Here is an 11,713-nt window from a genome sequence, read left to right as displayed (position 1 = left end):
CCTGGTTGGGGAGCTAAGATTTCACATGCATCCATGCCAAAAAACCCAAAACATAACAGGAGCAATACTGTTACAAATTCAGTAAAGACTTTAAATAATCTTCCCCCCTCAAAACAAGAGGATTGCCTCAAACTAAACTGTTAAGCTACATGTTGGGGTGAGAAGCTGGGAGGAACATCAGCTCCTGCAGAAGTGGGAAGGTAGCAACATCTCTATTGTGAAGTTACATATTTGATCTGCACACTTTTCTGTATTATGTTGTTTAGTCCTGTCGGACTCTTTTCGACCCCATGGACTGTAGCCCACTAGGCCCCCTCTGTTCATGGGATTCTCCAGACAAGAATACTGGAACCAGTTGCAATTTCCTTCTCCAGGGGATCTTCCCAACCCAGGGATCGAATCCGCGTCTCTTCCACACTGGCAGGCGGATTCTTTACCTGGTGAGCACAGGCTCAGGGTGCGAAGGTGTTAAAGGAGAAGTAGCCGCAGTGTAGATGGGCTTAGAGGGGTTAGTTCCCAGAAGACGCGCCGCCCGCGGGGTCCTCGTGTGTGCACAGGTCAGGGACAGGGGAGGCCGGCTCCAGCTCCCGTGGCCTCACGCGGGTGCCGGGTGCCCCTTTAGTGTGCGTGGATGGGGCACACGATGGAGACGTGTGAACACTTGCGGGGCTCATTCTCTCCTGATTACTGAAAGGCTCGTCTGTCGGAGTCTCTTGAGCGAGATGTTTTCCTGGAATGCAGCTCTGAGCCCAGAGCGTGGAGACTTAAACAGCACGAAGCACAGAGCTGCCAAAGGCATCTTTAGAGCTGCGACGCAAAGCCAGGACATTCCGAAGGCCTGAGCGGGAGGGAGGGAGCGGGCTGGAGGGACCAGGGCGCGCGGTGCGCAGGGGAGGGGACTGTGGTCGGGAGGGCCGGTGGCGGCGAGATCCCGAGGCCTGAGCGGGGACCCTCAGAGCACCCAGCCCTTCCCCCGCTGGATGCCGCGTCCCCTCCCGAGGCAGCCGGACCTCTCTTGCCCTTCGCCCGCGGTCTTTGGCGGCCCAGGCGCCCGCAGCCCCGCAGCCTTGGAGGAGCCGCGGCCGGAGAGAGGGGCGCGGAGACTTGGCACGGACGCTTGGCCCGCGGCCCGTCGGCACAGCGCCCGTCTGCCGGGTCCCGCCCCGGCACGGACTCGGGGACCGCCCGCGCTTCCAGTACCCTTGAGCGCAGTTCTTCAGGGCGCAGTCCGCCGGCGCCGGGTCCTCCAGAACAAGCGCCTTCCTTATCCTTCCCGCGCAGTGGCCAAGGCGCGCTCATCTCTCTCCAGCGCATCCGCTGCAACCATGGCCACCTCCTCCGCCCGGCCCGCCTTCCTGGTCATGACCGCACTGGCGCTGCTGCTGCTGCTGTGCGTGGGCCCAGGTAAGGAGGCAATTTCACGGCGCTAACGCCGAGAGGAGGGCGCGGAGACCAAGGCGTACATCCCGAGTCCTGGCAAGGGCCAAGAGTTGAAAGCGGTCTTGGGTTCTGCCCTTGCGCGGTGGGAAGTGGCAGAGTTCAGGGTCAAGGGCAGGGTTTCAGGTGTTCGCGGCAACCTTGGGAAAAGAGTCGGAGGAGCCTTGGACAGAACGCTAGAGGCAGGGCGCAGTGGGCGCTGTAGGCAGGTGGCACCCAGAACTCAGAGGAGTCAAAAGGCCTTCATCCCCAGGGTCCCTTCCAGGTGTTCCCTTTCTGGCGCCTCGTCTCAGTTAAGTTCCAGGCCTGCAAATCTGCGCGAGCAGGAGCAGGGCCTCACCTCCTCGCTGGGGAAAAGCTCTGAAAGGAAATTCTTTAACATCTCTACTTCTTGGAGGCCCTCTTGAATGGGTTGGCAATCCCAGTTCTTTCCCTAGAAAATGCGCGCATTCACGCACAGGCTGCAGATGAAGTGGGTGGGGTGTGGACTTCTGAACCCTGGGAGCCCACAGAACCCACCTTAGGGAGGTTTCACCCTGAGTGCTCACTTCCCTCTTGCCATCCTTTATGGCTCAGGAGTGGCCTCCTGCAGGCAGGGGTGCCTTTGCGGGTGTGAGAGGTGGGGTGGTGACCCCAGGTCTACTGGGAAGATTCAAGGGCTGGAAGGTGGGAGGGTGACCTGCTCAAGAACCTGAGACTGAAGTTTCTCACACCACAAAGCAGCCAAGCAAGGTGGGTGGAAAGGCAGGACCCCCTTGGTTGCTGAACGTCTGTGTTTTGTGTGGTCAGCACAAGTTGGGAAGAGCAAACATAGGCCAGAGGAGCAATGGGAGCCCTGGGGGCCATTAGCACAACAGAGGGGCTGGGGTGACTGCTTTTCTAATTTAGGACCACAAGGGAGGCCAGTCAATCACTCCCCATCACCTGATTTATCACCTCCTGCTTGTTCCTCCCATTTTAAGAATCATAACTGAATACAGCAAGTGGACATCAGCTAGAAACCCATTCTTTTCAGGATTTGTATTTTATTTCATTTATACCAAGATTGCAGTGATAGGAGTTGGTTAAAATATTATGGTCACTGAGCTGGAATGTGAAAGTTCTTATGACACCAAATAAAAATCTTTATGTAAAGTCCCCAAGGTGATTTATGACACCCAAAAGCATTTAATGGAGAAAGGACCATTGCCCTTTCTCGATCAGTTTATCATGAGCTTCAAAGGGAGCATTTTAAAATTCCAAACCCGCTGGGAGATCGAATGCCAGGGAGCTAAACTTGATCAACTCAGGAGTGCGTATGAGCACAGCCTAAAAATGGTGACCAGTGATGTTGGGGTAGAAATCCATGATGCTACAAGACAAACCCCACAGCAGCTCATTCGTTCTTTATTCCTTTCTTCAAATAAAGTTAGCGTGGTGTCCACATTCATGCATTGATATTTACAGTTCAGTGGGCAGTAATTGGCACCATGGCATCTCTGATATTTATCATTTTAGGACTTGTTCACCCTTTTCAATTGTGTAGCTGAATCTGATGAGGCTCACCTTTCTGGGTTAGTAGTGACACAGATTTGCTAGGAGAAATTGCAGCTTTAGCACAAATGCCACTCAGATGGTAAAGAATCTGCTTGCAATGCGGAAGAGCCAGGTTCAATCACTGGGTCAGGAAGATCCCCTGCAGGAGAGCATGGCAACCCATTCCAACATTCTTGCCTGGAGAATTCCATAGACAGGAGCCTGGCAGGCTCCAGTCCAAGGGGATGCAAAGAGTTGGGCATGACTGAGCGACAAACACTTTTCACTTTTCCAATGTCTGTTTCAATTCATCAGTATTAAAGTGCTCTTACAGAATACAGACAGAGAGGTGGTACTTAATTTGGCAGGCTACTCTGAGTCATTGGAGACTCACATATATTAAGATACTAAAATATGCTCAGATTCGTGCTCTGTCCATGTTGGCAAATGTAGATTCCTTCGCTGGCTCTTGAGGTTGGGAGGGAAGCACAGACTGAAAGTGGTCCCACCCCTTGTAACTGAACCTCCTGTGCAGCAGCCTCCCCAGTGGCTGACTCACAACTGATGCCCTGATACCTCTAGTGACTCTGGATGGGAAGCTTCTCTGTTGATTTGCTCCAGCCGTGGGTGGCTGTCTGGTGCTGGCAGCCTGCTGCCCACCCATAGATTTATGGCACAGTGGCATCTTAGAGCCATCTATCGCTCTGCTCCCAGAAGTTTCTTTCCTCTAGTTTAACATCTATGTGTTTGTGTGTGTGTGTGTGTGTGTTAGTCACTCAGTCATGTCCAACTTTCTACAGGGCTACAGCCTTGTAGCCCACCAGGCTCCTCTGTCCATGGGATTCTCCAGGCAAGAATACTGGGGTGGGTTGCCATGCCCTCCTCCAGGGGATCTTCCCAACCCAAGGATCGAACCTGGGTCTCCTGCATTGGCAGGCAGATTCTTTACCGTCTGAGCCACGAGGGAAGCCCCAGTTAAACATCTAAATTACTTTAATTTGTTATCATACACACACACACAGGCCGTTTGTTCCTCCTGGACTTTTTCCTCTTTCTAAACCTTTTTCCTTTTGCCAGAACTCCTGTTTTTCTGTGACCATCTGAAGGTCACATGTTAGTACCTGAACCAAATAGTAAAAGAGGTGGGCTGATCAGAGACAAGCTGAAACACAGGCAGGACAAGTATTTCCTTTCTGCAAGACGCTCTCCTTTTATTTACACAGCCTAAAATTGTACCTGCTTTTTAAACAACTGCATCTCTGTAGACTGACTGGAAGTGTAGATGATAATTCTGAATTCAGACCACTGCCCACTTAGCCCACCGCCCAGAGACACCAGCCCTCCTCTGAAGACATGAGGGTGGCCCCACTGTGTTCTCCTCTTGCAGTGGGATCCCTAGAGTTCCCCCCAGACCTGGCTCCCTATTCTAAAGGCAGGTGGGAGGCACCCAAATTCAAACACCTGTGGGGGGCTTGAGAGGTAAAGTGCTGTTTACAGACCCCGGGGTCTGCCAAGTGACCTGGGTCTGGAAACATTCAAATACTAAATCCGTAAACATGGGGCACCTAAGAAAACACACTTGCAGGTCACGTTTAGCGGTGAGCAGCCAATTTGTGACTTTTGGCTACAAATGTGTTTTTTTCCTCCCCAACGACATAATAAATTTTTTAAGCAGAGTTTCTTAGTCTTCTTTGGGCCCCACACACTTCTGAAAGTTTGGCTGGAGCTCTGGCTCCTATTCCCAGAAGACCACACCTTTGCAGTTGCAAATTGGTCCACAGTTGGGGAGGGCAGGACCTGCTGAAGGATGGATACCACCATCTCAGCATCTCCATCCTTGGGCCAGACTGTGGCTCATACACCTAAGGATGCTCTGCTCAGTCTTTACAAGGCTGTGCTCTCTCCCAGAGCCTCTGGTTCCCCCTCCACAGGACAAGCCTCATTCCTGTAAGTAGCACTCAGAGACCAGAGGCTTCCACAGTCTTCGAACCAGCTCACGGGCCAGAGGGTACGTTTCATGAGATCAAACTCATCATTTCCTATTAAACGATTGGGCAGGTTATAAACACTTCTAGATCTGAATACAAACCACAGTAAATGGTACAAGTGATGCCTGATTGTAAGACAGTCAGGGCAAGTAACGATACAGGGCTGAACTTTGAGAGCACTGAGGCACGTTCCTTGGCTTGTGGTAGAGAAAACCCACTTCTGCCTTCATCTTCTCACGACTGCCATCTGTGTGGTGTCACCTCTTCTTGTAAGGACATCAGTCGTTGGATTTAGAGCCCAGCCTAAACCCAGCATCATGTTACCTCCGGACCCTTAACTCATTGCATCTGCAAAGACCTTATTTTCAAATAGGTTCCCACGCTGAGGTTCTGGGTGCTATGAATTTGGGGGGACACTATTTAGTAAAGTCTGCAGGCAGGTACATATGACAGATAGCTGCCTGAATATTATTTAATTTTTTTAAAGTTTTATACTAGAAGATGGGCTTCCCAGGTGGCTCAATGATAAAGTTTCAGCCTGCCAATGCAGGATTTGATCCAGGGTTCAATCCCTGGGTGAAGAAGATCTCCTGGAGGAAGAAATGGCAACTCCTCACTCCAGTATTCTTGCCTAGAGAATCGCATGGACAGAGGAGCCTGGTAGGCTACAGTCCATGGGGTCACAAAGAGTCGGACACGACTGAACAACTGAGCACGCATGTATACATAGCCAGTTAACAATGCTGTGATAGTTTCAGGTGAACAGAGGGACTCAGCCATGCATGCAATACACGTGTATCTCTTCTCCGCCTAACTCCTGGTGACTGCCTGAATACTATGATAGAAGGGCTCAAAGGACAATGTTACTTTTCCTGGAGAACAGTTCAGATGGTCTCCAGTGGCTCAAACCTCAGCCATAATCCTTGTCACCAGTTTGAGCAACGGGCAGCCTGAATGGCCTTTTCTACATAACAGGAAATGCAGCAAGCATTGGATACCAAGTTGCCAAAGCAGGATAGAGGCATGAAGTGAGTTTTTTCCAATGTGGATTTTTGCATGTGAGAAATTTAAGGGTTCAGTACAATCCTGAAATGATTTCTGTCTTCATTCCTTTAGGTGGCATAAGTGGAAACAAACTCAAGTTGCTGCTTCGGAAACGAGAAGGTAAATACAGCCTACATGGATAAGGGGGCATTCTTCAGCAGGTTGCAGGGAAATGGGGATGTTGATGTGTTCACTGGAGGCTTGTGTTTGGAAAATGAAAAGTGTTTACTCCTTAAAAGGTTAACAGATAGAAGGGGTGGTTCTGTGGGGATGTGGTGCGGTATTTCATCAGATAAATATTATTGCCAGTTAATGCTTCTCTGAAAACTGTCAGTGTAGATTCAGAAATAAAAGGAACAGAGCGGCAGTGTTCAGGGAAGGCTGTTTTAGAACCCTGGTGCCCTTTAGAGCACATGCCTGAGTCTGGAGCACACACTGCCTTAGTCCTGGGGCAGCGCAGAGTGGGCTTGTGGGCGTCCTCTGTATCCAGGTGGCCCTTGGGAAAGGGTTAACCAGAAAGACTTGTGTTGCTGACACCTGTTGTGAAGAACATGCCTCAGGGAGTGGTGGTAGCACATGAACCGTCTGGGAACCATGCAGGTGAGTCCTGGCCCCTGCAGCGGGTTCCGTCACCCTGTGGTCCTGTCAACACCATTCTCCCTCGGAACATGTGTCTTCACCTGGAAAACAGGAAGTTATCTGTCCCTTAGAGTGAAGACTAAATTTCTGAGGTGAACTTTTAGCCGCTTATTCTTTTCCCTGAGTTAATGGGGCTCCAGGAGGTTGAATTTGAAGTCTGTTCCCCGCTGTGGGGCCCCGGTGCTTATGCAGCTACTTCCCAGGGGGTCTGCAGTGACCCCTCCACCTGACACACACCTGCTGAGCACATGTGGCTCCTCTCGGTATGAAGAGGTACTCCCAGCATCTCCCCAGCTCTTCCAGCCGCTTCTGAGGCCTTCGTCCACCCCTGACCTCCCAGGCCCCTCAGACGGCCCCTTCCCTGGGCTGAGCAGCCATCTCCCAGGGATACCAGGGCTGATGGGAGTTCTGGCAGGGCCACCTGTGCAAGGGATACCAGAGAGAAAGTGACCGAGAAAATCAGGACTCCTCTGTGTATACCTTCAGCGTTTATCCAGCTCAAGACAAGAAACATATACTGAGCACCTACTGTGTGTGAAACAGTGTGACAGGCCCAGAGGGAAATGTCCAGATGAGCAGGTGGAGAGAATACAAACGTCCTGGTATTTACCCATGTGAGCAAGGACACAAGGGCACTTGACTTCCTTTTCCTGTGCAACCTCCATGCCAACCTCAAGGCAAAGACCATCCATCCAGCGTCACAGATGAGGGAACAGGGGCTCAGAGGCAGTCAGCAGGGCCAGCCCAGGACCCAGAGCTTCCCTGAGTGTATCTGCAGGAGTGGGGCCCTTTCAGCACTGAGCCATGAGAGAAGGCATTCAGGGAAGCCATGGGAAAGGTAGGGTCACCCCATTAAGAGGCAGTCCAATCATCAGTGGTCACACAGTGGGACCCCAGGTGGCACCGCTTGTCCCCACAGCCCCTGCTGGACTTGCCTGGCTAGCCGGCCCAGGGCCCCTTGTTCCACCTCTCTCTCCCCTGGACTCCTAAGCAGCCCCAGAGGGCTCTTGTTTACTTGGATAGTGAACACCCACCAGGCAGCACTGGATACACCGTGGTTTCCTGACAGCAGAGCCCACAAGGAAGCACCAGCCCCTGTCCAGGGCTGGACCTGGGTCTGGGTGTGGCCAGGGGCTGCAGAGGAGGAGCTGAATTCGGTTCCTGCCCCAACCCCAGGCCTGTGATATGGCAGTGCCCAGAGGGCAGGGCTGGCTACCCCAGAGCCCAGGGTGGGACCTAGTGAGGGAGCCCCCACTGTACCCATGTCCTGCAGGAAGGATATGCCAGACAGAGCATCTCCTGCCAGGCAGGGTGGGAGGGGATGTGGAAGAGCAATTCACCCCAGTGAGGAAAGAAATCATCTTTGTACTTGGTGGTGGGGGTACCCCTTGTTTCAGCCCCTGCTCCCACTATGACACCGGTGGCTGTCCAGGAGAGCAGAGCCAAGGAGTTCCTGAGCAGCCTTAGGAGGCCCAAGCGGCAGCTGTGGGACCGCTCGAGGCCAGAGGTGCAGCAATGGTACCAGCACTTCCTGTACCTGGGCTTCGATGAGGCGGTGGGTGTCCCGGCTCCCTCGGCAGGAGGGGTGGGCCTGGGAGAGTGGGGGCTGGTGCAGACGCCTGGCTTCCCCTGGTGGGGATGAGGGTTGGGGGGCAGAGGCCTGGATCCCATGGGGGTAGGTGGGACAGAGGGCTGGCTTCCTACAGGGCAGAGTGGAGGTGAGGGGCAGAAGCCTGGGTCTTCCTGAGGGAATGGGGGTTGGGGGGCAGAGGCCTGGATTCCCATGAGGGTTGAGGGTGGAGGGGGGGAAAGGAGGCTGGCTTTCTACAGGGCAGGGTTGGGGGGCAGAGGCCTGGCTCTCCCTGGGGGATGAGGGTTGGGTGGGGGCGGGGGAGAGGCTTGGATTCCCACCAGATGGTGGGAGAGCATGCAGGGAAACGGGCAGAGAATGAAGTTCTGTTATTTGCCCTGAAGTCAAAGCCAGAGCTGCCAGGCACTGGACTACGTGACCGTCAGGTGTACGGTGTTGGCTGGAATTTTCCACCCCGCTGTGCCCAATGAGATCCCTCCCATCAGGGTTTGGTAGCAGAATTCCAGAGACTTCCCTGCCCAGAGAGGCTGGGACTTAGATTCAGGGAGAGTCTGATTTTCCTAGGAACCCTCTGACCGTATCTGTATGGTTTTATCTGAGTGTGAGTAAATGTGAGGATGCAGTAAGGTTCTAACATGCACAGATGGGACTAGAAGGACATGCACCCAGACACCAGTAGGGATTGGGAGTGGAAATAGCCCCTTTCTCTTTGTCTCCCTCCCACCGTGCTTTTGTAAAATGTGAGTCTGCATTATTTCTGTATTTATAAAATATTTTTTAAGTTTTTTGAAAAAAAGTTATTTTAAGGCAAAACCTTAAACAAGATTATAAAATTAGGAAAACCAAAGAATGAGGCTACTACCCTATGTGACAAACTGCAGTATTGTGAGTCAAGCAAGCCATCTTCTTTTGAAAGCAGAGACTGGTGGGGGTGGTAAGGGTGGTGGAGGTCGCAGCCCCAGGCCAAGCAGATGAAGAAGGTGGAATTGTGCCCACGTAGTGTTTGTGGCCTGAGTTGGTGCACCAGATCTGTTTGAGCATCACTACAGTTGTGAGAGAGTCACCACCAGACACGCCCTGAGGCTGCAGTATGATTCTGTTCACCACCATTTACTAAGCCCATAGCCTGTGCAGCAGCCCAGGCAGGACTGGGGGTCAGCATCTGCCACACTAGACCCCTAGTGCTGGGGGCAGGCCCAGTTGTTACTGCATTGGGCAGATGTCCACTTTCTTTACCAAAAAAGAGAAGAATGCTGAAGTCTGGGGTATATTCGGAACTCGCAGGTAGGGGTTCAGGGAAAGGGGTGTATATGCCTTTGGGGACTAGGCTTTCAGCAGTGCTCTCCTGCTGGTTAGAACTGACCTATGGCCCAGGGATGCTGTAGGCAGGAGTAATTATTTTTTTAAGTACTATTTATTATTTTTTATTGAAGTACAGTTGAAAAGTACTCTCTTATTGAAGTACGCTTGAAAGTCCCTTGAACTGCAAGGGGATCAAACCAGTCAATCCTAAAGGAAATTAACCTAGAATATGCACTGGAAGGACTGATGCTGAAGCTGAAGCTCCAGTACTTTGACCACCTGATGACTCACTAGAAAAGACCCTGATGCTGGGAAAGATTGAGAGCAGGAGAAGGGGGAAACAGAGGATGAGATGGTTAGACAGTATCACTGACTCAATGGACATGACTTTGAACAAGCTCTAGGAGATAGTGAAGGTCAGGAAAAGCCTGGTGTGCTGCAGTTCACGGGGTCACAAGGAGTTGGACATGACTTAGTGACTGAACAACAGTTGATTGTTGTTAATGTTAGTTTCAGATACACACGCACATATATATATGTTATTTTTCGGGTTCTTTTCCCTTATAGTTACCACAGGATATTGAATATAGTTCCTCCTTGTACTGTACAGTAGGACCTTGTTGCAGGAGTTTCTATTAGGGGTCATTCATTGTTAAAGAAAAACACCAGAGAAACACCACCAGTAAAATGTGCTCTGGGAAGTGGTGTCCTTAATCCCATCCTTTCTCACCCTCTTCTCCAGAAATTTGAGGATGACATCAGCTATTGGCTGAATAGAAATCGGAATGGGCACGACTACTACGATTACTACCAGCGCCACTACGATGAGGACTCGGCCATTGGCCCCCGGAGTGCCCACAGCTTCCGGCACGGAGCCAGCGTGAACTACGACGACTACTGACCACCCCTTCGGGCAGGTTCAGGCCGTGGGCTCCACACAGCTCTTGGGCTGTGTCTGCCATGTCTAGTCTTGGCCCATCTTCCCTACTTGCTTTCTATGGCCAGAAAGGAAGCATTAACACAGAGAATATAAAGGCCTTTCGAGAGTCCATGCAAGTTCCTAACACTGCATTCCATTTAAAACTATAAATAAAAGCATTTTGTTTAAAAGTCTGAGTTTGAAAGTTTGAATGAAACTTAAGCTGGCGAGAGTTTTCCTTCCCTGGATGTTTCTCAACCTCTCAGAGGCACCAAGTGTGACCCCCTCCAAGAGTCCCTACCATCCCAAGCCATGGGACAGAGCAGGGGTCTTCAGTGTGTTAGAATTCAGTCCACACTAAATGCAAACAAACAAGCAAAGCCCAGCAAGAAAATTTATTGGAAATCATTTAAGATCACAGAACACAGTTTGGAGGATCTAATCATTGATGTGGTTTTGCAAGTTTGATTGCTCTTCCATGGCCCGAGCCAGAACTGGACCTATTTAATATTATTAGGCAGGAAAAATGGGTAATATAAAAACCACTAAAGTTCGGTTGACTTCAGAGCTTCACTTACCTTAAGAAATTGAACCTTGTCTAATGAATCCAAGATTTAAGAATATACTTTGCATCGTGTTTAAGCAACCTGAGTGAATGGAAAAGTGGGGGTGGGTGAAGGGAGGGGAGGGAGATGGGGGGGGTGACACCTGCAGAAGGGATGGGCCCTCAGCATGGCTCTTGTACTCACAGACCCTCTGACAGCCTGCTGGAAGCCTTCTCACAAAACTGCTACGTGATTTGTACATAATCTCTGAGACACCCTGATACTCACAGGCTGCAGGTAATGAACTCCTGGGCTTGGTTGTAGATACCGGCTTCAGGAGAGCAGTGTTTCTGGACAATCCTTTGGAATCCCTACAACTTTTAAAAATTGGTGGTAAAACACACACAACATAAAATCCCCCGTTTTGAGCATTTTTTGGTGCATAGTTCAGGTGCATTAAGTTCATTCACATTGTTGTACAACTGTCACCAATCTCCATCTCCAGAGCCGTCTCATCTTCCCCAAAAAGGTACTCTGTCCATGAAACCGTAAGTCCCCAGCCCTGCTCCACCTTCTTTCTGTCTGCATGGATTGGACTCCTCTAGGGACCTCCTGTAAGTGGAATCATACAGTATTCGTCTTTTGTTACTGACTCAATATTTCACTGAGCATTATGTCCTCAAGCTTCATCCCCCTTGTAGCATACCACGTTTCTTCCCTTTTTAAGGCTGAG

General features: G+C 51.1%; 1 protein-coding gene across 1 annotated transcript; it reads left to right on the top strand.

Annotated features, from left to right (window-relative positions):
• The first annotated feature begins 571 nt into the window (after nucleotides 1-571).
• Nucleotides 572-10,629, top strand: C11H2orf40 (chromosome 11 C2orf40 homolog). Its single transcript, XM_027555446.1, has 4 exons — nucleotides 572-1,404; nucleotides 6,057-6,104; nucleotides 8,021-8,178; nucleotides 10,259-10,629. The coding sequence occupies exons 1-4, from the start codon at nucleotides 981-983 to the stop codon at nucleotides 10,415-10,417; spliced, it is 789 nt and encodes a 262-aa protein (XP_027411247.1). The 5' UTR covers nucleotides 572-980; the 3' UTR covers nucleotides 10,418-10,629.
• The last annotated feature ends 1,084 nt before the right edge of the window (nucleotides 10,630-11,713 follow it).

This window comes from Bos indicus x Bos taurus, chromosome 11 (genome assembly GCF_003369695.1).
Source record: "Bos indicus x Bos taurus breed Angus x Brahman F1 hybrid chromosome 11, Bos_hybrid_MaternalHap_v2.0, whole genome shotgun sequence".
In the NCBI taxonomy this organism is placed as follows: domain Eukaryota; kingdom Metazoa; phylum Chordata; class Mammalia; order Artiodactyla; family Bovidae; genus Bos; species Bos indicus x Bos taurus.
This window is presented reverse-complemented; position numbering and strand designations above follow the sequence as displayed.

Excerpts from the sequence above, each read along its gene's own strand:
- C11H2orf40 (XM_027555446.1), top strand. The coding sequence starts at position 981 with ATGCCGCGTCCCCTCCCGAGGCAGCCGGACCTCTCTTGCCCTTCGCCC. Across the intron at positions 1,405-6,056 it reads GCTGCTGTGCGTGGGCCCAG|GTGGCATAAGTGGAAACAAA; the intron begins GTAAGGAGGCAA and ends TCATTCCTTTAG. Across the intron at positions 8,179-10,258 it reads ACCTGGGCTTCGATGAGGCG|AAATTTGAGGATGACATCAG; the intron begins GTGGGTGTCCCG and ends CCTCTTCTCCAG.